Source organism: Miniopterus natalensis, chromosome 1, assembly GCF_054644295.1.
Source record: "Miniopterus natalensis isolate mMinNat1 chromosome 1, mMinNat1.hap1, whole genome shotgun sequence".
Lineage (NCBI taxonomy): Eukaryota > Metazoa > Chordata > Mammalia > Chiroptera > Miniopteridae > Miniopterus > Miniopterus natalensis.
In genome coordinates this window covers 200,683,586-200,706,179 of record NC_142081.1, presented here as the reverse complement: position 1 = coordinate 200,706,179, position 22,594 = coordinate 200,683,586, and the positions used below count along the sequence as shown (strand labels likewise).

Genomic DNA, 22,594 nt, shown 5'->3' with positions numbered 1-22,594 from the left:
ACATCAATGTTTCTCCCTCCCTCTCTCTCTCTCTCTCCTTCCTCTCTCTAAAAATCAATGGAAAAAATATCCTCAGGCAAGGATTAACAAACAAAAAAGAATGAAATCTTAACATCTGCAACAACGTGGATGGACCTAGCGGGTATTATGCTAAGTGAAATCAGGCAGAGAGAAATGAATACCATATGATTTCACTTAGATGCGGAATCTAAAAAGCAAAACCAATAGACAAAACAGAACAGAAACAGACCCACAGATACAGAGAACAAACCGATGGTTGTCAAAGGCGGGGGGTGGAGGTGGGAGAAATTTTTAAAAAAGAGCCAGAGCTCTGAGCTTGTCGAGGGGGCCTGTCTGTGACCTTCGAGTGGTGGTGCCTGGACGCGCTCCCACCCTGCCTGGCCGCCAGAACAGGTGCCGCCAAGGGTGACAGCAGGCTCCCCTTCATTCACTGACGGGACAAAGACAAGAACGACGTCACATTTCTCACTGTAAACAATGCCGGTGAGAAGAGAGTGGAACGAACCTGTAACGCATTGAGGGGGGAAATGGTGAACAAGTTATAGTTCTAAACCAAGCAAACACATCTTCCAAAACTGAAGGTAAAACACTTTTTCATTCAAGCAGAGGCTAAAAGAATTCACGACCAGTCAACCTGCGCTACAGGAAACGCTAAAGAAAGTTTTAGGCAGAAGGAAAATGACGCCAGGTGGAAACAGAGGTTGCCACAAAGGGCAGGAGCACACCAGAGGGGTGGTTGCACAGCAAACATGCCAGGTCCTCTTCCTGACATTCAATGGCATCCAGGCCTTGTCGCCCAGGACGGGCCCTGCGCACTCACCTGGCAGGAGCGGAACTGGCTGACGAGCAGTGTGCACCGCTGAGGGTCCTTCCGCCCGTCCAGGCTGTCCAGCTCGGCGGCCACCTGGTTCAGCTCCTCGTCGGCATAGTAGAACTGGGCTAGCAGCTGTGGGTCCGACCTCTGGGGGAGACAGGCACAGTGGGTGCGAGCCAGGCAGGAGGCGGGGGGGCACCGGGCGGTGCCTGCTCCCAGGCTGTGAGCAGTGGCCAAGACCCAGGGTCCAGGGCCCTGACACCTCTGGACAGCGAGCAGTGTTGACTCTCCTGTCGGCTTCCTGCATGAGAATCTCTACGCTGCTTGTCCCTGGCACGCCTGAGTCCCTCTGCTTTGAGACCACAGTGCCATGTCTGCTTCTCAGAGGCCACCCGAGGCTGCGGGACCCAGAGGACTGTGTCTCCATAGGGAAGCCAGACAGCAAGTCCCCAAAGTCCCCTGTGGAGGGACAACCCACAGATAAGGGGCTCGGGGAGAGTGGGGTCCAGGGGTGATGGCTGATTGACCAACGATGTCCTAACACCCAGCTCAGGAGTTGACCCCAGTCACAACAGCCCACTGGGGTCCGTGCAGCCTCAAACCCAGCGGTTCCCTGCACAGCAGTGGGGGTGGGGGTAGGGTCGGGGAAGGTCCCACAGCAGATGCCAACTGTGACTGAAACCAGATGGGTGATGCAGAGCCCTCCCCCCTTCCCATATTTGTCCTGTGGTCCTGCCCACCTTCTGACAGACACATCCGGCCCCTCGACAGGACGGTTCTGAATTGAGGGCACTGGACAGTGAGGCCTCCAGGAGGCTAAGTCCGCTCTGAGCTGGCACAGCACGGGGCTATGCCCACACCTGTCCAGAGAAGACCTCAGGCACATCACCCTCAGCACACACCCACAGACCTCAAATCCAAACACGCCGCTGCCCAGGTGACATCAGGCCTGCTGTGCGAACCACAGCCAGGGAGGCAGTGAGATTCAGGCTCAGAAATGGCCAGAGGTGGCCATGGTGCCAGCCGCCCACCACTTGCTCCGGTCAGACCCAGGTGGGGGCTGAGCCTCTAGAGGCTTCATGCTCAGCCCCTCAGCTCACCCCCCCCCCGGTGTTCTGGAGAGGCCGACACTACCACGTGTGCACGAGGGACTATGGGGGAGCGCCATGTCACCACATGTGCACATGTGGCTGTGCACGTAAGTGTGCTTGTGTACACATGTAAGTGCACACGTGAATTTGTATGTGAGTGCACACATGAAGGTGCGTGTGTGTGCATGTGTGTACCTGTTGCAAATCTGCATTTGTGTGTTTATGTGTGAGTGTGCACACACATATGCATGCATGTGTAAACGTGTGTGCCTACCAGCATGCATGCGTGTGGAAGAATGTGAGTGCACAAGTATGTAGTCTGGAGAGAGGGCCTGGGAGGAGCGGAGCTGGCTGATACTCCAAATGGTTCCCCTCCCCCATCCCCATCCCCCCAAGGTCCAGCCCCACCCCTGACCCTCCATTATGGCCCATTTCCCATCCTGGCGCCTTCTCTTGGCTTTAAGATAGAATCTAGGGGTGCAGAAGGGGAGAAGTCAGCCTGGACAGAGACCAGAACCTCTTGCTCTCTGAACCCCGACCAGGCTTCACCCTCAAACTTTCTGGTCCGGCAGGGGATGTGGTGGGGCTTGTGGACAACTGGGGGGGCCACACACACCTGCCCATGGACAGGCCCGAGGAGGGAAGCACAGCTCCCAGGCCTGAAGGACCCAAACCAACGCCCCGGACTGTGCTCTAACCGTCCCACGACTGCGACAATCACCACGCCTGACCGCCTCACACTTTCCGTGAAGGGCACGTGGCAGGCGTGGCAGAACCTGCCCCCTCAGCTGAGGCAGAGACAACGCTGTGGGTAGTCTCCCCCGGGCTTGGATTTCAGTAAATTAAAAACCTTGAAACCAGACCTACAAATGTGTTGACCATTAGCAAAAAGACAGCTGTGAACACACACACGCAGCAGAAGAAATTAGAGAACTGGGGAAAATGTTAAATCTAGAGGTTATTTTTACTGAAACACAAAAGGCCTGCACTATTTCACAGTTTGGGTTCTACGCCGAGGTAGCTTTCCAGCCCCACAGGGTGAGAAGTTCCTGGGTGTCCCCCAGTGATGCCGGGCGGGGGGCTTTATTGGTGTGTCAGTCACTCAAGTGTGACCATCACTGTGCCCCAGATGCCAGTGCTGTGTGAGGAAACCGCCAGGCAGGGGTCCCAGGAAATGAATTAACATAATGTACAAAATTAAACTTGTACTGATCAACAGAATCCAAAAGAAACGCTAGGGCACTGCCTCTCCACATTCCAGTGCGGGGAGGAGGCGTGGGCAGGCGGGCAGTCCCTCCTGCCACCACGCAGGTCCACGGGGCCTGGCGGGCGGGCCACCCTCCCTCCCCCCGCCGGCTCTGACAATGAAGGAAGGAATCTTAGGAACATGACAACTTGTTTTCTCTGTGATTTGAATCAGCCAGCCTGACTCAACATTTCAAAATTAAATTTAAGCCCGGCCGGCGTGGCTCAGAGGTTGAGCATGGACCTAGGAGATCGAGGTTCGATTCCCGGTCAGGGCACATGCCCGGGTTGTGGGCTCGATCCCCAGCAGGGAGTGTGCAGGAGGCAGTCGATCAGTGACTCTCAATGACTCTCATCATTGATGTTTCTCTCTCTCTCCCTCTCCTTTCCTCTCTCTGAAATCAAGAAAGACATATTAGCCGGGCTGGGCATGGCTCAGCGGTTGATCATCCGCCTAGGATCCAGGCGATTGGGGTTCAATTCCAGGTCAGGGCACATTCCCGGGTTGCCGGCTAGACAGCTGATCAATGACTCTCTCATCATTGATGTTTCTCTCTCTCTCTCCCCCTCTCCTTTCCTCTCTCTGAATTCAGTAAGGATATATATTTTTTTTAAATTGTAAGGAAATAAATTAGAACCCAGTAGGAATGTCTTTTAAAATCACGCTGTCCCTACTTTTTCAAGGATAAACTCAGAAGAAGACAGGAATGAAAGTCACGAGGAAAGCACCTCGCTTCAGAGGTGAGGGGACCGTGGACCAGCCGCCTCGGAGAAGGCAGGAGAAACAGCAGCAACCCAGCAGCGGTCAAAGCGCAGACGGATGGGCTCAGGGCTAAGCTGGTAACGCCGATTAAATCGCTCAGACGCCTGTTCCGAGACGTGGGCCGGGATCGGGAGGGGTGAGGTCGTGGGGAGCAGGCGGGATGTAGACGGGGACACTGAGGCAGGGGCGGGAGGCGGGGGCAGCTCAGCCTGGCCCCAGGTGGCTGCGGATGGGGAAACGCTCACCGTCTGAGACCCGTCCTTACTCGCTGCCGTCCACCGTTCAGTCCACCGCCCACCGGGAGTCCGGCGGCCCCGGGGCGTCGAGGGGCATGTGGGAGGCCTGTCCCATTTCTGGTGGTTACACAGTCTGTCCCGTTAACTCGTGAGACCCCCTGGCCTGGACGCTCTGCAGTCTCACCGCCGCCCGCGTCCCTGTATACTTGTGGTTACCTGTCCTACCATAACTCAGGCTACCCCCTCCGAGGTCCGTCTGTCTGTCTCCAGTTCACGGAGGGTCGTAGTTGGCATGTCTTCAGCCACTGCTCCTCCACCGCCTCTCTCCCCTCCTCTCTCCCTGGGCTCCTGGGGGCGCTGTGCCTACCCTGGGGGAGCCCTGGGCTGCCGCACGGGGACCCGACGTACGTTCCTCCGTCCTGCTCTCCTGAGTGACGCCGTCCCCTGATCTGTGGGATGGCCACTGCTCCACATTCCGACAACTGCGAAGTCTGAGAAGGCAGGGACCACGTGCTCCTCCCTGCACCCTCCCGGGCCGAGCACGGGGAGCCCAGTGAGCACCTGCCCCACCCTTCGCCCACCAGAGCTGGCAGCTACCGCTCCACCCTGCCGCACCCACTCATGAGCCCTGCACCCTGGGGCCTGTCAGAGCCGCAGACCCTGGGTCGGCACCTTCATCCCCCCGAGGCTCGCCACAGAGCCTGGCTATTCCAGAGAGAAAGGAGAGGCGGCTGCAGCCGAGCCAGAGCGCAGGGCCCACCGGCCCTCCCACGCCAACCTACATGCCCTCAGGGTGGGGCCCAGAGCGATGCCCAGGCTCTCAGCAGAGGTCTCTTCTCCGTGGGGCAGACATAACCTGGTTACCTGCGGGTTCCGGAATGTCCTGGTGGCCACTGGAAAGGTGCCCACAGGGACAGATGGTCACCCAGGAACCTGGGGGTCCCCCCACCTGGCAATGGGGAGGCTGCTAGGCTGTCCCATCAGGACAGGGGCTGGATGAGGGCTGGTGGCATGGACAGAGAGCATCTCGGGGTGACGAGACCCCCAAATGCATAGTCCTGCTACAGAACCGATCCACAGACCAGGCAGCTGGCTGGCGGGGCAGGGTGGGGACACTTTTTCAGGGACAGTCAGGGCCTCCAAGATCCAGGAACAGCCACAGAGAAACTCACAGGCCTACCAGGAAAGGAAACCTCAGAGCCCTGCCGTCTAGATGGGGGGGGGGACACACAGCATGATTCCCGGGGGTGAGGCACTGTCCCCGCGCCAGGGCCTCCAACTCAAAGCTCTCTCAAGAGAAGCAGAACAGATCGGTGGCAAAATGCTGAGCTGAACTTCACAGAATTGGTGGCTGGGATGCCCACCCGGGAGAGTGGCTGACACTCAGCAGTCACGTTATCGGTCACCCGGGAGGGACTCCAGGGAGCCCCGACACTGCCCCACGGCAGTGGCCACGACAGGCTCCGCAAGCGGACGGCCAGGATGCGGCTCCTCCACCCTCCGGAATTCATGTTTCCACCCGCTTCCCTCATGGAGGTCTGTCCTCATGGGGTATTTTATGCTTCAAAGTCTTCCTTGGGTTCCCTACCCAACATCTCTGCCGCAATAAATATATAAAGAGAATTCTGAAGTTTAAAAAAATGTCCTGTGGCAGCGAGGCCTAGTGTCACCTCGATCGAGTGGTCCTTATAATCGTATTAGCACACGAATGACCAAACACCGTGGACACGGGACGAAGTGCTTTCGGAAACACGCGTCTTCGTGGACGTGCGCCTGGAGTTCTGACTAGTTAACGTCCTGGGCAAGTTATTGACGGCGGTGGACTTCATGTGAGCCCGAGAAACCAGAGCTCACGCTGGGTCAGCGGGACAGGGGGGCGCTGAGGGAACGTCTGGAAGTCAGGAAACTGGGGCACAGAGAGGCCAAGACACTGGCCACGGTCACTCAGCTACAGTGAGGTGCCGTGGGGTCGGGCGTGGCCCGGGGCACCCCCACCACGCTGCTGACCTTCATCCTTAAACACACTGACAGTGATGAGTCATCACAAAACTAAATTTAAGCCTTGAAAGCTGCTCCTGTGCACTTTCAAAAGCAGCTCTGCAGACGGGCGGCCGCAGGGGCCGGGAGGGGACGGGGCTGCTGAACAGGTACCGGCTCTCCTGTGGGGTGACTGGGGGGGTGCTGATGATGCTCTGGGAGGAGACAGAGGTGGTGACTGCACAACACGGTGAATGTGCTAAACACCACTGAACTGTCCGCTTTAAAATGGTTAACACTATGTTACCCGAATTCTACCTTAATTTTTAAAAAACGGACGCCTAGTGTGTGGGGGGGAGCAGCTCCTTGCATGGTGCAGGCTGGGGAGAAGGCCCCTCCAGCCAGCCTGGCCCCCACTCGAATTCTGCAGACCCGGCCTTCTCCCCAAAAAGAGCAGCGCTGAGTAATCAGTCCTTGGCCAGGCCGAGAATCGACGCCTGAGTGTCAGACGCTAGAAACAAAATGACTATTAAAAATGGGCCCAAAAGTATAAAATAAGCAACACTCACACAAAAAAACATGCATTAAGGCCACATTCTTGTGTTGTCACTCATCGAGGCCGATCATGCCTGTGACCTGGGAAAGAGACGGCTTAAAGCTGGCGCGTCCAGGTAGGTGTACCCCCTGCAGTGAGCGAGACAACTTGGGGGCCGCGTCTTGCTGGCCTGTGGGTACGTCTTACAGAACTGACTACAACGAAATTTTACAGCTCACCACGTACCAGTTACACCCTCCCTCCCTTCACTGAAGACCTCACGCCCCTCTAAGGAGAAGTTCCAAAGGAAGCACAGTCCTTTGTCCACCCCACCTGCCGTCTCCTCCCACACCCAGGACTTAAAGAGCCACGTCCAGATGCTCCGCTTTGACTGCGCGTTCTGGGAGCGGCTCAGTTCCGTGAGAATCTCAGCGGCAGGGAATTTACAGGAATGTGGGTGAACGTGTCGTGTAGAACTGGTCCCGGGGCTCCAAGACAAGGCTCTCTTTCCCTTTCCAGATCCAGGCAGAACAAGGGGGCCTTAGGCTCCTGCCTTGGAAGGAAGCAAAACTGCGAAGCTCCCCCTGGAAGGACCGAGGCTGTCCTTCTCGCCACCAAAGACATCTAATTGCCATGAAGGTCCACCATGCTCCTCTGCAGAGCCCAAGGGGATCCACCCCAAGGTATGTGGAACACAGACCATCAGAACGCCCCCCAAATCTCACAGCCCCAGGAGCTGCACGAGCGGTGTCCTGTGCACACAGACCAGACCACCTGCCTCCTGGGCTCATCGCAGAACCATCACTACAGGTAGGCTTGCGCTGTCCCACACAGAATGCTATTGGCAACACTAATTTAAAACGCCTGGGCTGGGGATGCTCTGGAAGGAGGCGGGCCACGCAGGCCACGGGGGACGCGGGCCACAGAGGCCTCCGAGACGGCTATTCTCAGCTATGCGCAGTCCCATGGCGCTGTAGTGGTGTTGGCATCCAGGAGCCCACCGGCCAGCATGCAGGTAGAGCCCTGCCCATGCCCGACAGAGCTCCCCGCACCCTGTACTGGATCCGAACTCACGCGGCCCCATTAGCACAGCTTGGCTGTTGCCACATGTAGTCCTCAATGTATTTTTGGTTGTTTTTAACTCTATAAAAAGGATGTCATGCGTATGTGATATTTTGAGACTGGCTTTGATTTGTCACATCCTGTGCGCTCTGCCCGCTGAGTGTTCCAGTCAAGCGCCCCTAGGGGGAGCCCCATCACGCACTCCGCCGCACCCCCAGGGGGCGCCGACTCTTGCGGGTTTTGCTGTGTGAGCAGATTCGTGCATGTCCTCTGGCTGTGTGGGCACCTGTCCCCAGGAGGCAGGTGTTAGTTCCCTATTGCCAATGTAACAAATCGCCAGACTCGGTGGTTTAAAACAACAAAACGTGACATGTTCTGGTTCTGGAGAACGGAATTATTCCGGCATGGGCGGAATTATTCCAGGACGGTTCCTTCCGAGGGTCTCAGGAGAACAGTGTCCTCGCCTCCTCTGATGTCCAGAGGCCGCCACTTTCCCCGATTCATCTTCAAAGCTGGCAACGGTGCCCTTCTTGGACCTGCTTCCAGTCACAGCTCCCTCTGACTGTCCCCCCTCCTCCACTAAGGACCCTGCGGTCACACTGCCCCCCTTCCTCTCAGCTAATCCAGGACCATCTCACCGTTTCAAGGTCAGCTGCTTAGTGACCTTGGCTCCATGTGCAATCTTCACTCCACGTTCCCACATAACCCGAGCTATTCACGGGCACTGGAGATCAAGACATGAACATCCTTGGGGCCCATTATTCTGCCTGCTGCGGGGGGCATTTCTGGGTCACACTGTTCACGCCTCAGCAGCCATGTCTCCGATCCTAGGACGGCGGCCAAGGACTCCTTGGGCTGCCCACTGAGCGGGTGAAGCGGAACCTTGTCACGGACTTGAGTTCCAGCTCCAGGGCCCGAGTTCCTCTTCACAAGGCGGTTGGCCCCATGTGCAGGGAAGGCTTCCAGCTCAGTCCCAAGACAGGGGCCTGGGTGTCAGGGTGGTGGCCATGGGTCTGCAGTCCCGGGAGCAGTCCCGGTGGGGTGCCCCTGGTCGCAGGTGTGACCCGCTTCCATTAGTGTTTCAAGCCAGAGGGGTCCTGGCTCTGACATCATCTGGGTGCCAGCAGGGGGCACTGTCCTCCGTTCTCCAGACCCACACTCAGTGCAGCGGGTGCCTCCCCAGGTGACAGGCCAATGGAAGACCAGGAAATCTCTTCCAGCCCAGGGCGAGGCCGGGTGTAACCACCTCTCTCACCTTCCCATTAAAAATCTGACCTCACTCGCCTGGCCGAGCATCTCCCTTCTCTCTAGGAGATGGAATGATGGATGCGGGACAGGGCAGGCTCCTGGGGAAGCACCTTTAGTTCAAGGACTGGAAAGAACTGTACCAATGGCATCACCCCCATCCTCTCACCAGCCTGAAATGGTCCCCTTGGCGGGCAGTCAGGCCGCAGCAGCCGCAGCCCCACCTGAGTCACTCTCCCCGAGCAAACAGTGAGCGCAGGGGGGACGCACGAAGAGCTGCGCCTCCACCTCGGTGTTTTCCTTGGTCGAGGTTTCAAAACACTAATAAGAGAGGAATTCAGACACAACACCCGACGTTTCATGGAAACCAGCTAACCACAGTGCTGCTTTTCCAAGAACAAGTGACAGTGCAAAAGACGCAGAAGGAAGTCTTTTTTTAAAAAAAAAAAAAAAGTTTTTATTGATTTTTAGAGAGAGAGGAAGGAAGAGGGAGAGAAACATCAACATAACATCCACATCGATCGGCTGCCTCCTGCACGGCCCCTACTGGGGCCCGAGCCCACAACCCGGGCATGTGCCCTGACCAGGAGTCTAACCAGTGACCTCTTGGTGCAGGGGTCAGTGTCCAACCCACTGACCCACACGGGCCAGGCAACGAAGTCTTTTTTCAATCGCTCGATCCACAGGCTCTCGTCCTCCAAAGTTCCCAGAGCTCTGGTGACGGTGGCCCACTGCGCAGGGCTAGAGTTGAGAACACCTTGTCATCAACTGGGGGCAGTAAACACAGGTGCCTTGGGATCCATGTCCCCCAGCTCTTCAGCAGTGATGTCACCAACAACGCCAGGCCACGGGAGATGGCCAGACCCAACACGGTGGGATGGCCTGTGACCATGGAGCTGCCCCACAGGTGCACACACACATCAGACAACAATCAGTGACACGGGGACACACAGAGGCCACGGGGAACGACAGTCAGCCTCCGCACTGTGGACGCGGGGGCCAGTCATCCTCGCTGTGGGCGCTGCTCTGTGCCTTGGGGGACAGTGAGCCTCACCCACTAGGTGGCAGCGGGACATCCCCTCTAACTTGTGACACCAAAAATGTTCCCAGACATCACCCAATGTCCCCTAAGAGTCAAAGCTGCCCCCGTTGAGAACCACTGGAGTAGGTGGGGACAGGCGTGTCCAAGAAGGTGGACCTGGTGAGGGAAGACCATCCTGGCAGAGGGGACCTGACGTGGGGGTGGGGGTGAGAGCAGCAGGGAGCCCTGCGGGGCCACAGCAGCAGAGCCCAGGGGACGGAAAGAGGTCAGTGGGGACACCTGCCCCTGGAGGGCCGCAGGGCTTTACTCTGAGATGGGGTCACGGGGGATCCGGGGAGAGGCGAGAGGGAACTGTGTGATTAAAAGACGGTTCCTTCAGCCCAGCCGGCACGGCTCAGCGGCTGAGCACTGACCTAGGATCCAGGCGATCGCGGTTCAATTCCCGGTCAGGGCACATGCCCGGGTTGAGGGCTCAGTCCCCAGTCGGGGGTGTGCAGGAGGCAGCCGATCAATGACTCATCATTGATGTTTCTCTCTCTCTCTCCCTTCCTCTCTCTAAAATCAATAAAGATATATATTTTTAAATTGTTAAAAAAAAAAAAGGTGGTTCCTTCAATAGTGTGGTGAAGGCCTGGGGGGGGCAGGGTGGAGGGGATCAATGGGGAAAAAGGGACAGCGTAATACTTTCAACAATAAAGATAAATTAAAACAAAAACAAACAAAATAAATAACATAGAAGACAGTTCAGCTGCCATACTATAAAATGGAAGTCAGTGTTGCACTATAACGTTATTTTATCTTAAATCATGTAAAGCCTTAATCTTATGCTGTATTTGTATTTCTTTAATATTTCTAACTTTTTATTTCATAAAATGGTATTTGTGGGCTTAAAACAAAGAAAAAGAGAGAACAGCCTGGGGGCAGAGGGAGGCCGCCAGCGAGGGGCTCCTGCCACGGCCGGGAGATGCTGGTGGCTGGGCACAGAGGAGGCATCGGAAGGGTCACCTCCTTCTGTTCTTACTTTAAACTGCAGTGACACACATACCGTAGACTCCACCACCCCAACCATCTCTAAGTGACAGCTCAGTGGCACTAAGCACATTCTCACGGCTGCACAACTGTCACCACCATCCCCCCAGAACTGTTTTCATCTTGCAAGACTCACACTCTGTCCCCGTTACGCAGTAACTCTCCCACCCATCACCCAACATCTACTTTCTGTCTCGAGGGATCTGACCCCCTCTAGGGACCTCGTATCAGTGGGATCTACAGTGTGTGTCTTTGTCACCGGCTCATCTCACTGAGCACGATGTCCTCCAGGTCCACCCCTGTGGTAGCAGGTGTCAGAAACCCCTCTGAAAGGCTGGACACCACACGCACGGACCACACTTTGCCCGTGTGCCACCCACTGATGGACACCTGGGCTGTGGAAACCATGCCTCTGAGACACAAGAACTCCTGAACTGCAGGAGGACGTGCCCGCAGGGTCTGTGGATGGCGGGATGTACAGCGACAAAGCGCAGGAGGGTCAGGGTCATTTCCCAGCGAGGCTTGAGCACTGGGGTGACAGAGATGGGGAGGGTGGAAGGGAACAGGGAGGGAGAGCAGGGGAGCAGCCTCGTTGCCAGGTGGTGAGACAGCGATGCCTGGCAGCCATCCCCACGGACACCCGGGCAGGGGGCAGGGCTGCAGGTACACCAGGGACATCGGGACATGAAAAGCTGGAAGCTGGTCGACTGACGGGGAGTGTCCCCAGGACCAAGCACGTCCCGTCCACCACAGGAGGCAGAGCTGACGGCGCTCTGAGAACGGGGCTGGCCCTGTGGATCCAGCAGAAGTGACACCCTGTGGCTCTGGAGCTGGGCCTCGGAACATCAGGCCCCTCGAGAGATGTGGCCAAGCATTTTTTTCCCTGGGTCATCTCAAAAAATGCCACACTTCTCAAAAAAAACTCTACAAAAATGCTAAAATTCTTTTTGTTTATTGAGGTGAAATTCATATAGCATAAAATTAACCATTTTAAGGTGAGCAAGTCAGTGGCATTTGGTACATTCACAATGTTGTCCAACCATCATTCTCTAGTTTTAAAAGCTCTTCATTGCCCCAGAAGGAGACTCCACACTTTCAGCTGTCGCTTCTCATCCCCACCCCCAGCCCCAGCTCTACTCTTTGCTCCCCGGCTCACCTATTCTGGACATTTTGTGTACATAAAATCACACGCTGTGTAGCCTCTGTGCCTGGCTTCCTATACTGAGCACCGTGCTTTCAGGCCTACCTGTGTTATAGCCGGTATTTCATTCCCTTTTCAGGGCTGAGTAATATTCCCGTGTGCACAGACCACATTTTATCTATTCAGTAATTGTGGATGGACCTTTGGGCTGTTCCCACCTTCTGGCTATTCTGAGTACTGCTGCTATGAGCATGGGTGTACATCCTTAAGTGCATCTGACATTTTTTGTTTGTTTTTGTTTTTTATTGATCATAGAAGAAGGGAGGGAGGGAGAGAGAGATGTGAGAGAAACATTGTTTGGTTGCTTCCTGCACATGCCCCAACAGGGGATCAAACCCACAACCTGGGTGTGTGCCCTGACCGGGAATGGAACCCGCCACCTGAGCCACACGGACCAGGGCACACCTGACATTTAAGTAGTTTACTGTCCTTCTAGACATTTTTATGATTATAACACCCCTAAAAATAATTGGAATCATTCTCAAAAACTGAAAATGCAAAGATAAAAGTGGCTGCCCTGAACACAGCACCCACAGTGGGTGTGCCAGCCTATTTTCCCCCGAAACGTGTGCCATGGTTGGCGGGAGGGAGGGAAGCGTGGCTGGAGCAAGCTCCCCACAGCAGAGCCTTCGGAACCCCCTGCAGAGCTCCAGGACCCCCACAGGGGACCCCACTCACAGTGCGCCATCCTCCCCCTGCCCACCCAGCATGGAACAAGCGGAAAGGGCAGAGCTTCAGGGCTTCCTGCGAGAGAAAAGCCATTCCATTCATGCTCGCCCACTACTCTACATAAATTATCATAATATGGCATGTTCTATTCTACTTCTGCTTAATGCATTCAGGTCGGTTTTTAAAACTCCATTCATTTTTGGGACCTGCCCACCAATACCCTTCTTTGCAATGCAACTGTGAAAAGTACAAAAGCAATTGTTTTCCCAAACGAGACTCTGCCGACAGCTCCCTTCCCTCCCTCCCGCAGGACCAAGAGGCTGCAGGGGACAGACCTGACTTCGAGCCCCTGCCCTGCTTCTTCCTGGCTGGGGAGGCTCCAGCTGGCTCATGCAGCCCTCTGAGACCTCATTAGAAAAACAGGGTGCATTAGAATGGTCTAATTATTAACAAGCACCCCAAAACCCCAGCGGCTTAACCAACATGTCTATCCCAAAACTGTCATTACACTAGACCCTCCCCCCCCCCCGCGCCTTTGCCCATGGGGCCCTAGAGTCCTCTCCTGGATCCTGAGCCTCCAGCCGAGGAACCAGGGATGTGGTCACAGCCACAGGACGATGACCAGAGAGGTTCCGGGGCCGGGCCTGGCACAGTGGCCCCACCACTGCCCACGCTGGCTGTAACTCAGCTGCAGGACTGTCGCTCGGGAGACGCGTGCCCAGGGGCACTGAGGGCCCAGGAGGCATCATCATTACTACTTGCAGCTGGTAATGGGGCCCTTCAGCGTCCCTGAGGGTCTGTTCCCCAAAACCAAGTACCTTACAGGCCACCAAAAGGGGAGGAGGGGATGCCCCTGTTGAGACACTTTCACTATCAAAGTCACCTGGTAGAAGACACTGGGAGCTGCATGGCCTCGGGGCTCAGTAACACCCGTGTGGCTCTATGTGAGTCCCCGCACACCCTCCTACCCGCCCCCTCGGGCCATGAGTCACGACAGCGGTCATCAGGTAGCTGACCTATTACTGACAGCCTTTGACAGAGACGGTGTCCTCAAACTCCACACAGCAGGACCCGTCACCTCACCTGGCAGACAGGGAAACTGAGGCCGGGCTGGGGTGTCGGGGAGGATTCTCACCCGGGCCCTGGAAGGACGCCCCTGCTGCGTCACCAGCCGCACTCTGCCCAGATCCCAAAGCCACGGCGGGTGGCAGACCCGACGGGAAAACCTGCTTCAGGCCCCCGGCAGCCCAGGTGCGCCCGTCTCCGAGCTGGGACAGTGGGGGCGCACGCAGGGCTCGCTAGGTAAGAGCTGTGTGTGGCCAGCACTGCCCGGCCAGCAGGAAACCCACAGAGGCGTCCACAGGCCCTAGGTGCGCATGTCACACATTTAAGACGAGCGTATCTGCTGCTCTGGGAATTCCTGAAGCTCCCGAGAGGCACCAAGCATCTGAAGTGACCCAACAGGCTTCCCGTTGGGGGGCGGGGGGGGAGGCCAAGACCAGATACCGTCAGGTGAGGCTTCCGACTGCCGCCTGTGACTCGCCCATTTAACAGAAGCATATCGCGCACTTCCCGTAAACACCCCGCTCTGCAACGCACAGACCCCTGGTGATGACAGGCAGCTGGCACAGACCCTGCCGCCTCTGTGTGCAGCTCAGCCTCTCGCCCGCCCGCAGACACTGACCGCACAGGGCCGGGCTGAGGCCCCCAGCCGCCGACGGGAATGCAGTCAAGCCTCGGAAATGAGCCCAGAGCCCCCGCTGAGTCACTCCCCCCAAACCTCAGAGCCAGCTGGACTCTGGCCTCCCACTGCCCACAGCCTGGCAGTGCTGGTGCCTCTGAAGGAAGCCTCTGGGAGGGGCAGCCGGACCTGGCAGAGGGAGGGAGGGGCCGGCGCCTCTGAGTTCAGGACAGAGCAGAGCGAGCTGGACCCGCCACGCCCGGTCTGACTCAGCACTGCCCAGCATCCTTCCCAGAACGTCCCAGCCCCGCTCTGTGCCAGGCACCTGCCAGGAGTGGGAGTTGGCCCGGGCACAGTCTGTATGCCAGGCTTTCGGGAAGCCCAGCTTTCCAGTAGCTCACCTTGGAGAGAAACCCGCTACTCCAAGGAGAGCCCCAGTCCCAGCCGGGCACTCAGAGTTTATCAGCTGAGAGCAAACCAGTTAACAGCCTGGCTGGACCTTAACGCTGACATCCCAAGCCCCCAGAACAGTGTCTGTGACTGGCACGGGCCTCTGGCAGAGCTCTGTAAGGACAGGACAGCCGAGTGTGGTCTCCGTCCATCTCGACAGCATCTCCCACCCACCCATCAAAATTTCCTCGAAGATGGGAAACACACAGTCATCCTGTGCCATCACTAACATGCCCTTTGATGGTGGCCCAGAAATCTTCACGGGGCCCAGTCCAGGTGCCCTTCACCCGCACCAGCATAGGCCCCTCGGCGCGGGCCCCAGAATGCGAGAACCCAGCCAGAAACGCACGCACTGACGTTTCTGCTTCAAGCGAAGGCACCGGCTACTTTCACCCTCTAGGGTTAACTCCTCCTTGGAAAGGCTTCCCCTAAGCAAAAGCAGAAAGGGAACCTCACCGACATTACGGGGAAGGACAGGCTGAGAAGCCGCCCCACACGCCGCTTCTAGGCAGCGCTCGGTCCAGAGAAGACACAAATCCTGAATGCTTTGCCTGAAGGAAAACCATGGTGAGTTTAAAAGACTGCCTTCAAGAAGGGACACGGAGATGGGAGAGCTTGCAAGTGCATTTTAATGTTAAATTGCCGTACTGTACGTCAGATTTATTTTTTACTCAACTTAGGCCATTATTAATGACTCAGATATGAAAATTATCAAGTGTCAGATGAGAACAGTTTAAAGCATCTCCAAAGGCTTTTTGGAGCTACAAGAACAATGAATATTTTTGGGTTTGGAATGTTTTCAACTGCGCTGCAATGAACAAGAAGTTGAGTGTTCGGTTTTAAACCAGAGCTGGGATGAAACCAAGAATGCAGCTGGAATTGTATATGTATCTACATACAAAAGTGAAATAAAAATCCTAACGCAGGCAACAATCTCCCCCACAGACATCCTCCCACGGGTCACATTTAACACTTCGACGATGCCGGGCCCTGAACCTTCCCAGGACTGACTGCGTGCTTCCTTGTGCCAAAACGTGTTCAATTCGATAGGAAGGGGGAGCATAAAACTCGATTCTTCATGCTCAGGCAAAAGTCTGAGCTTTGGTGTGGAAATGAAAAGCTTACTGGGATGACCTAACACACCCTATGCCTTCAAACAATCAAGACATTTAAGTCCAAAGACAGATCTCAAACAAGGGACTGCCCAACCTCAGACTGACCGCAGGGCACTGCTCCCCGCAAATGCCAGGCAGGACACAAGAGATGCGAGGTGCAGACGCGTCGTGAGTCCAGGGGTCGGCGACAAGAACCAGACAACAGGTCGAGACGACAGTGAGGAAAAGGTGAGGATCGGAGCAAACACAATCCCCTCGTCTCCGAGGGCACACGGCTTTGGGCACACTCTAGGGCTGGTTGACGCACCAGCCCTCCACCTCGGGCAGCCCCTGGAGCTTGCCTGGGAAGGGCAGCAGCCTGCTGAAGAGGGAAACGCAGGGACGCAATTCTCAGTTCTGGACACAAGCTCAAGGACGGTATCATTTTCCACTTCTACAGACTTGCCCTAAACTGAAACAGGCAGGGCAGGTGACATTACCCAGCTGCTGATGGCACGCGGCGTCCACAATTCCTTTTCCTTCCCCTCCAACAACAGAACTTGGTTAGGCGACCCTGGAAACCAGGTTCCTCCACAGCCACACCCTGACAGAGGCGCCGGGAGCCCCGGAACCCCTGACAAAGCGTTTTCAGAGCCACCAGTATCACTTGACCTGCGAAACATTTCCCTCGGCCCCTGCCACTTGTCATGGAAAAAAGTAATGCCGCTGCCCACCCCCAAGTGACCTTTGGACAAGTAGACTTAGTTTTTCCTTAACTGGTGACAAAAGTCACACAAACAAAAAAGCTGCTCCCAGCGGAGGCTGCCTGCCACCTCCCGGTGGCAATCTACCCACACAGCAGGCAGGACTGAGAACGCCCCTGGGGAGACTGAGGACTTGGGGGGCACTGAGTGAGAAGAGGGCCTGCAGAAGGCAGCCAAGGGCAGCGAGGCCCCAAACCACACTCCACGCCAGGAAGCGCCCGGGCCGTTGGAGCCACCAGCACCCATAGGTAGCTGCTGCATGACAGGAAGGTCAGTGCTGCTGCTCCGGGCACCGGAGAACCAAACCCAAGGCCTCAAGGCAGGGCCCCAGGCACCCTGAGCCCCAACCCAGCAACCACACTGGGAGGACTCTTCCTTCCAAAGGCCTTCAGGCCCCTGAGCTCGGCCCCACGGCCTCCAGGGCCTGGCTTCCAAAGGGACCTGCAGCCTCCGGCCCGGAGGGCACCAGGAGGGCGCGGATTCAAGGAAACCCCCCCCCCCCAAGAGACGACCCCCGGTTCAGGACGAGGGGGCGCTGAGAAGCTGAATCCAGAAAACTGGTTAGCCTGGGAGGAGGGGGGCGTTCCCGGGGTCCATCAGCGACCCTCACCCTCAGATGTTCCAGGCGCCCCTTGGTCACCGGTGACCCCACCCGAGCCCCAATCTCCCAACCAGGACCTGGGCGGCCGGGCCTCCCGCTTCGCCGGCCCCGGGACGCCAAGGGTGCGGGGCGCCTCGGACCCTGCGCGCGGCCCCTCCGGCCTCAGCGGACACGGGCCCGCAGTGCGCCTGGCGCAGCCGCCTGGGCGCGGGGCGCGCCCCGGACCCCGACCCCGCTCGGGGAGATGGGGACCCGCCTGCAGTCCCGCCGCGGGGGCGCGCGGGGAAGACGCCGCCGGCCCGGTGCGGACGGTCCCGGTTCGGAAGGCAGGGCCCAGGCAGTGCTGGGCATCGCCCTGGGCGCGGGGGCCGGGGAGGCGGAACGGGAGCCTGCAGAGCCGGGGCCAAGCGCACAGCGGCCGGCTCGGGGGCGGAGAAAGGCACCCGGGTGCGTTCCCAACCCGGGGGGGCGCGCTGGGGAACGAGGGGGTCACCCCGGTGCAGCGAGGGGATGGAAACGTCCTCCCGGGACGGAGCCGGGGCCCGCGGGCGGGCGCGCGAGGCGAGAGCGGACCCGGATGGCGGGGGCGGAGGCGCCCGGGGGGGCTGGGGCTCCGGGGCTCCGGGGCTCGCGGGGCCCGCGGCGGGCGGCGCGCGGGGTCTCGGCGGCGGGACGGGGCGCTCACCTTGGGTTTGTACAGCCACTTTCGGAACCTGTGCATCATCGCCGCGCCGGCCCGGCCTGCCCGGCGGCCCTCCCTCGGCGGCGCTGCGCCCGGGCCCGGCTGCGGCGGGCGGCCCCGGGGCGCCGGGCGGGCGGCGGCAGGTGCGCGGGCAGGTGCGCGGCCGGGAGATGCTCCGGGGCGGCGCGCGGCGCGGACCCGCAGACCGCGGCGGACGGACGGGCAGACGCGGCTCGGGGCGCCGGCGCTCGCCGCTCGCTGACACCCCGCGCCGCCGCCGGCCCCCGCCGCCCCGCGCTGCACATGCGCCGAGGCCCGCGAGCCCCCGGCCCGCCGGCCGCCTTCCAAGCGGCCCAATCCGCGCGCCGCGCCGCGCCCCGCCCGAAGCGCGCTCGCCGCCCCGGGGCTACCCGAGCGCCTCGAGGGGCGGGGAAACTACAAGTCCCGTCGGGCATCGCGGGGGCGTGGCCCTGCACGCCTCGCCCTTTGCGGCGCCGCGGGCGCTGGGCATTCTGGGGGTTGTAGTCTCCTAGCCACGGGGCCGCAGCGTGACGCAGGTTGCTAGGCGACGACGCCCAAACGGCACCTCTTCCCCCATCCACTGCGGAGCCGCCGGGTGCTGGCGGAGTCCCGGCGGGGCAGGAGCGAAGTGGGGCGCCCCCCGAAACCCCCGAGTCCCCTCGCGCCCTCTTGTGCCTGGCGGCCCCTGCGGCGGCGGCTGGAGGCGAGCAGGAAGGTGCGGGAGCGCCCGCGGCGCCGCGGCAGGTAAGAGGCGGGGCCGGGACCCCGCGGAGGGGAGGCGGGTCCCGCACGTGGCGCCGCCGGGGCTCCCCCGCCGCCCGCCTTCTTGCTTTCGCTCCCCCCTTTTGGGTCTTCCCAGCTCCAAGCCCCCAGTCAACGGTGCTCTTTTTTTTTTTAATCGCCACAGTAACGGTACTTTAAGGAAAAAGACACTGGTCCCCCGTGTTCTCCACGCCCCCCCAGCGGTGCCCCACTTTGCTACATCAAAGCCACCACCAAAACCTCAGAGCCAGCGCGCGCCCCAGAAGCTGGCAACAAGCGCGTGGTCTCGCGTTAAGCCCCCCTTGTCAGCCGGAGAAACTGAGGCACAGGGCCGCCGGGGCGCGCGGGCGTGGGGGGGACCCCGAGTCCCCACCGCGCCGGGGCTCGGCCCCACCCCGCGCCCCGCTCTGGAATGGGCGGGTTTGGGGCGCAGGGGTACAGGCTGACCCTCGCCCTGGGACGGCTCCCCCCCTGGGCAATGCCGGCCCCCACCGAGCTGCTCCCGGAAAAAAAAAAAAAAATTCTGGCTTGTCCCCCGCGGCTGCAGCCCTGGGCCTGCCGGCCTTTCGGGCTGGTGGCCCCGCGAAGGAGCAGCCCCGCGGCCGCAGCCCCTCGCCGCCCCCAATCCCGTGACTCGCAGTTTTAGTGCCCAGAGGCCCCAGGTGAGCCGATGTTGCTCAGGTGCGAGCTTTGAAACAAAAGTCAGGGGCGACTGGAGAGGCAGGAAGGCTGCTGTTGATCTGGGCAACGGCCAAGCAGGTGCCGGTGACAGCGTGTCAGAGACAGCGCCACGTGAAAAATCCCTGTAAGGCTAGTAGCGGGAGGTTTGATCAATTTGTTTATTTATTTTTTATTTTATTTATTTTTTTTAATCTCTTTATTGATTTCAGAGAGAGGAAGGGAGAAGGAGAGAGAGAGAGAGAAACATCAATGATGAGAGAGTCATTGATCGGGTGCCTCCTGCACGCCCAGGACTGGGAATGACTGACTGGGGATGGAGCCCGAAACCCGGGCATGTGCCCTGACCGGGAATCGAACCCCGATCGCCTGGATCCTAGGTCGACGCTCAACCGCTGAACCACGCCAGCTGGGCTACATGATTTCTAATAGGAAAAAGTGATTTGGTTTTCGAACAAATCGCCTCTGGAACAGACGTCCGGAACGCATTGAGTTCGAGAGCCGAGGTTCCACTGGCACTGCCTGCTCTCTGCTGTTCACGTCACCACTGGCCCAGGGTCGGGCGCTCAGGCTGTGGACTCCCTGACCCCTCTATTCCAGTAAAGTCAATGGGAGTCTGGGCAGGGCCAGCTTCCCAGATTTTCCTGCGTGCTGGTGGTCACCCGTATCCGCGTTTGAGCACCTGCTTGACCTTCCCCGCTGGCCTCCTGCTGCTACCCAGTCATGCTCCCGTAAAGCGCACAGCCCTCCGGAGTTGCCTCTTATCTCCAGCTGCTTCTCTCCTGAACCCACCACTCCAATCAGATTTCCACCTAACCCCTCCTCCGAGGCTCTTTATCAAAGTAATCCTTGGCCCCGATGTTGCTAAATCCAGTGCTCAGAGCTCGGCCCCATCTCTTCCTTGAACTGTCAGCAGCAGGCGGCCCAGCTGACTGCTCCCCTCCTGGATACACAGTCTTCACTTGGCTGGAATGGATCCTGCTCTGCAGCTCCTTCTTCTTGGAAGCACCTCTGTCTACCCCGCCCCTGGGTGATTTCCTGGGGTCATGTGGTTTCACAAACAACCATTTCTCCTGACCTTTACAAAGCTCACATCTCCAGCCTGAACATTGCCCTGGGACTCCAAACCCCTTTACCTGTTTGCCAGTTGGGTGTGTTACAAATCCCCTGAAACTCAACATGTCCAACGGCACTCTCAGTCTTCCCCCATAAAACCTGCTCTTCACCCAGCCACTTTGTCCGGCATGAGAACTCAGGGTACACACTTGGTGGACTGTTGTCTGTGGGTCCGCCTTTGGCCAACTCCAAGCCGGGGCTATTGTTGCTGCTCAGAGACTCCTTTCAATGCTTCTCACTTTGAAGCTGCTTGGGATGAAGGTTGACCTCAGGGCAGTGGGTGTATCAGTTAGGATTAGACTCGGCTTCGTGGAAGGAAAAATCCCAGCATCATAGTAGCCCCATTAAGATTATTAATGTTTCCATAAAGGAGATCTGTGAGGAGGCGACCCTGGGAGGTATGGCAGCCCCAAAGGTCATCAGGGACCTGGGCTCTTCTAGCTTGCTCTTGGGCCATCTTTAACATGTTTTCTCACAGTGCAGGATGGCTGCCTAAGTTCCAGCCATCACCACCTGAGTCCAGGCAGCAGGATGGAAAAGAAGAGAAGGGTGTGACCCTCCCTTACATGGAGACTTATCCATAAGTCTCACACCCTGTATGGCTGCCAGGGAGGCTGGAAAATGCTCAATTAAAAATCAGGGTTTTGTTTACTCAGGAGGAAAGAGAGAGTGTAGATTGAAAGACAACCAGCAAAACCTGCCACGTCGGCCCGTGCTTTAAGCACAAGCCATCAGAGCATGACTTGGCAGAAATCCTTAGGAGACTAGCTTTAATCAGAATTAAAAGCCAGGAAAAGAATCTATTTTAATTAAGACACATTTGGGATCTATGTAAATGAAGCCTCTCCGGTGGTTGAGTGTTGAGCTAGTTTGTGTGGAGTAGAATTTAAATCTCATTTCTGTCAATAAAGGATTTGCTAAGAAAAGAGAAGAGTTGCTCCAGCCCACCTTTGGAGTTTCCTTAAATCTGAGATAGTCAAGTCCTGATTAGTGAAGTTAAAATCAATACCAAAAAATCGGTAAGCTTGGGAATTAAATCCCACAGGGATGGCTTCACGCCGTTGAAATAAAGCTGAGCCCTGACCGGGTGGCTCAGTTGGTTGCAGCATCCTCCTGTTCACCAAAAGGCTGCGCGGGTTCGATCCCCAGTCAGGGCACACGTGGGTTGGACACCTGGTCAGGGTGCATACAGGAGGCAACACGTCGGTATTTCTCTCTCTCTCAGTCTCTCTTTTTCCCTTCCTTTCTCTCTCAAATCAATGAACATGTCCTGGGATGACAGTTACAGAAAATAAAATAAAATTTAAAAATAAATAAATAAAGCCGAGGTGCTGAAAGCATGCGGCCGAGTTGGGTGAACATTAATACCTATTTCCTACCCTAAAGATATATTTTGGCTAAGCCTTTGGCTCAGAGACTCCTGGAGTGTCTGGGATCATTTCCCACTTAGGAGTGACCTGAACTGAGCCTGGGTTCTACAGAGGGGAAAGGGACGGTGGCCACTGCCAGCTATGTACCCTCTCTGGGTCTTGCTCCCCCCTCATCTTTAAAATGGGAGTGTCAAAAAACACAACAAAGAAGACAAATAAATAAAATGGGGGTGTCGAACCTGGTGACCTGAGAGTCTTCTTGCCCCAGCCTTCTGTGACTAGGTCGCACATCCCACTGGGCAGGCCCTGCTGAGTAACCAGGATCTAACCCTGGGCTGAGGGGCGCCTAGAGGTCGGCTCTCGAGGTACCTCCACTCTTTGGCCTGGCATCTCCCAGGGGCCATCCCCACCGGTGCACAGCTGCAGGGTCTGGGGAGCACGTCGG

The 22,594-nt window shown here is 57.7% G+C and overlaps 1 protein-coding gene across 1 annotated transcript in view; it reads right to left on the bottom strand.

Moving 5' to 3' along the window:
• ZFYVE28 (zinc finger FYVE-type containing 28) overlaps positions 1-18,262 on the bottom strand; it is a 39,334-nt gene extending 21,072 nt beyond the window's left edge. Inside the window, exons 1-2 of the mRNA XM_087828542.1 lie at positions 18,206-18,262; positions 842-982 (exon numbers count right to left, since the gene is read on the bottom strand). Coding sequence (XP_087684668.1) covers positions 842-982; positions 18,206-18,244 — 180 coding nt within the window. The 5' untranslated portion in view covers positions 18,245-18,262. The remainder of the gene's footprint in view (positions 1-841; positions 983-18,205) is intronic.
• Between the last annotated feature and the right edge of the window lie 4,332 nt (positions 18,263-22,594).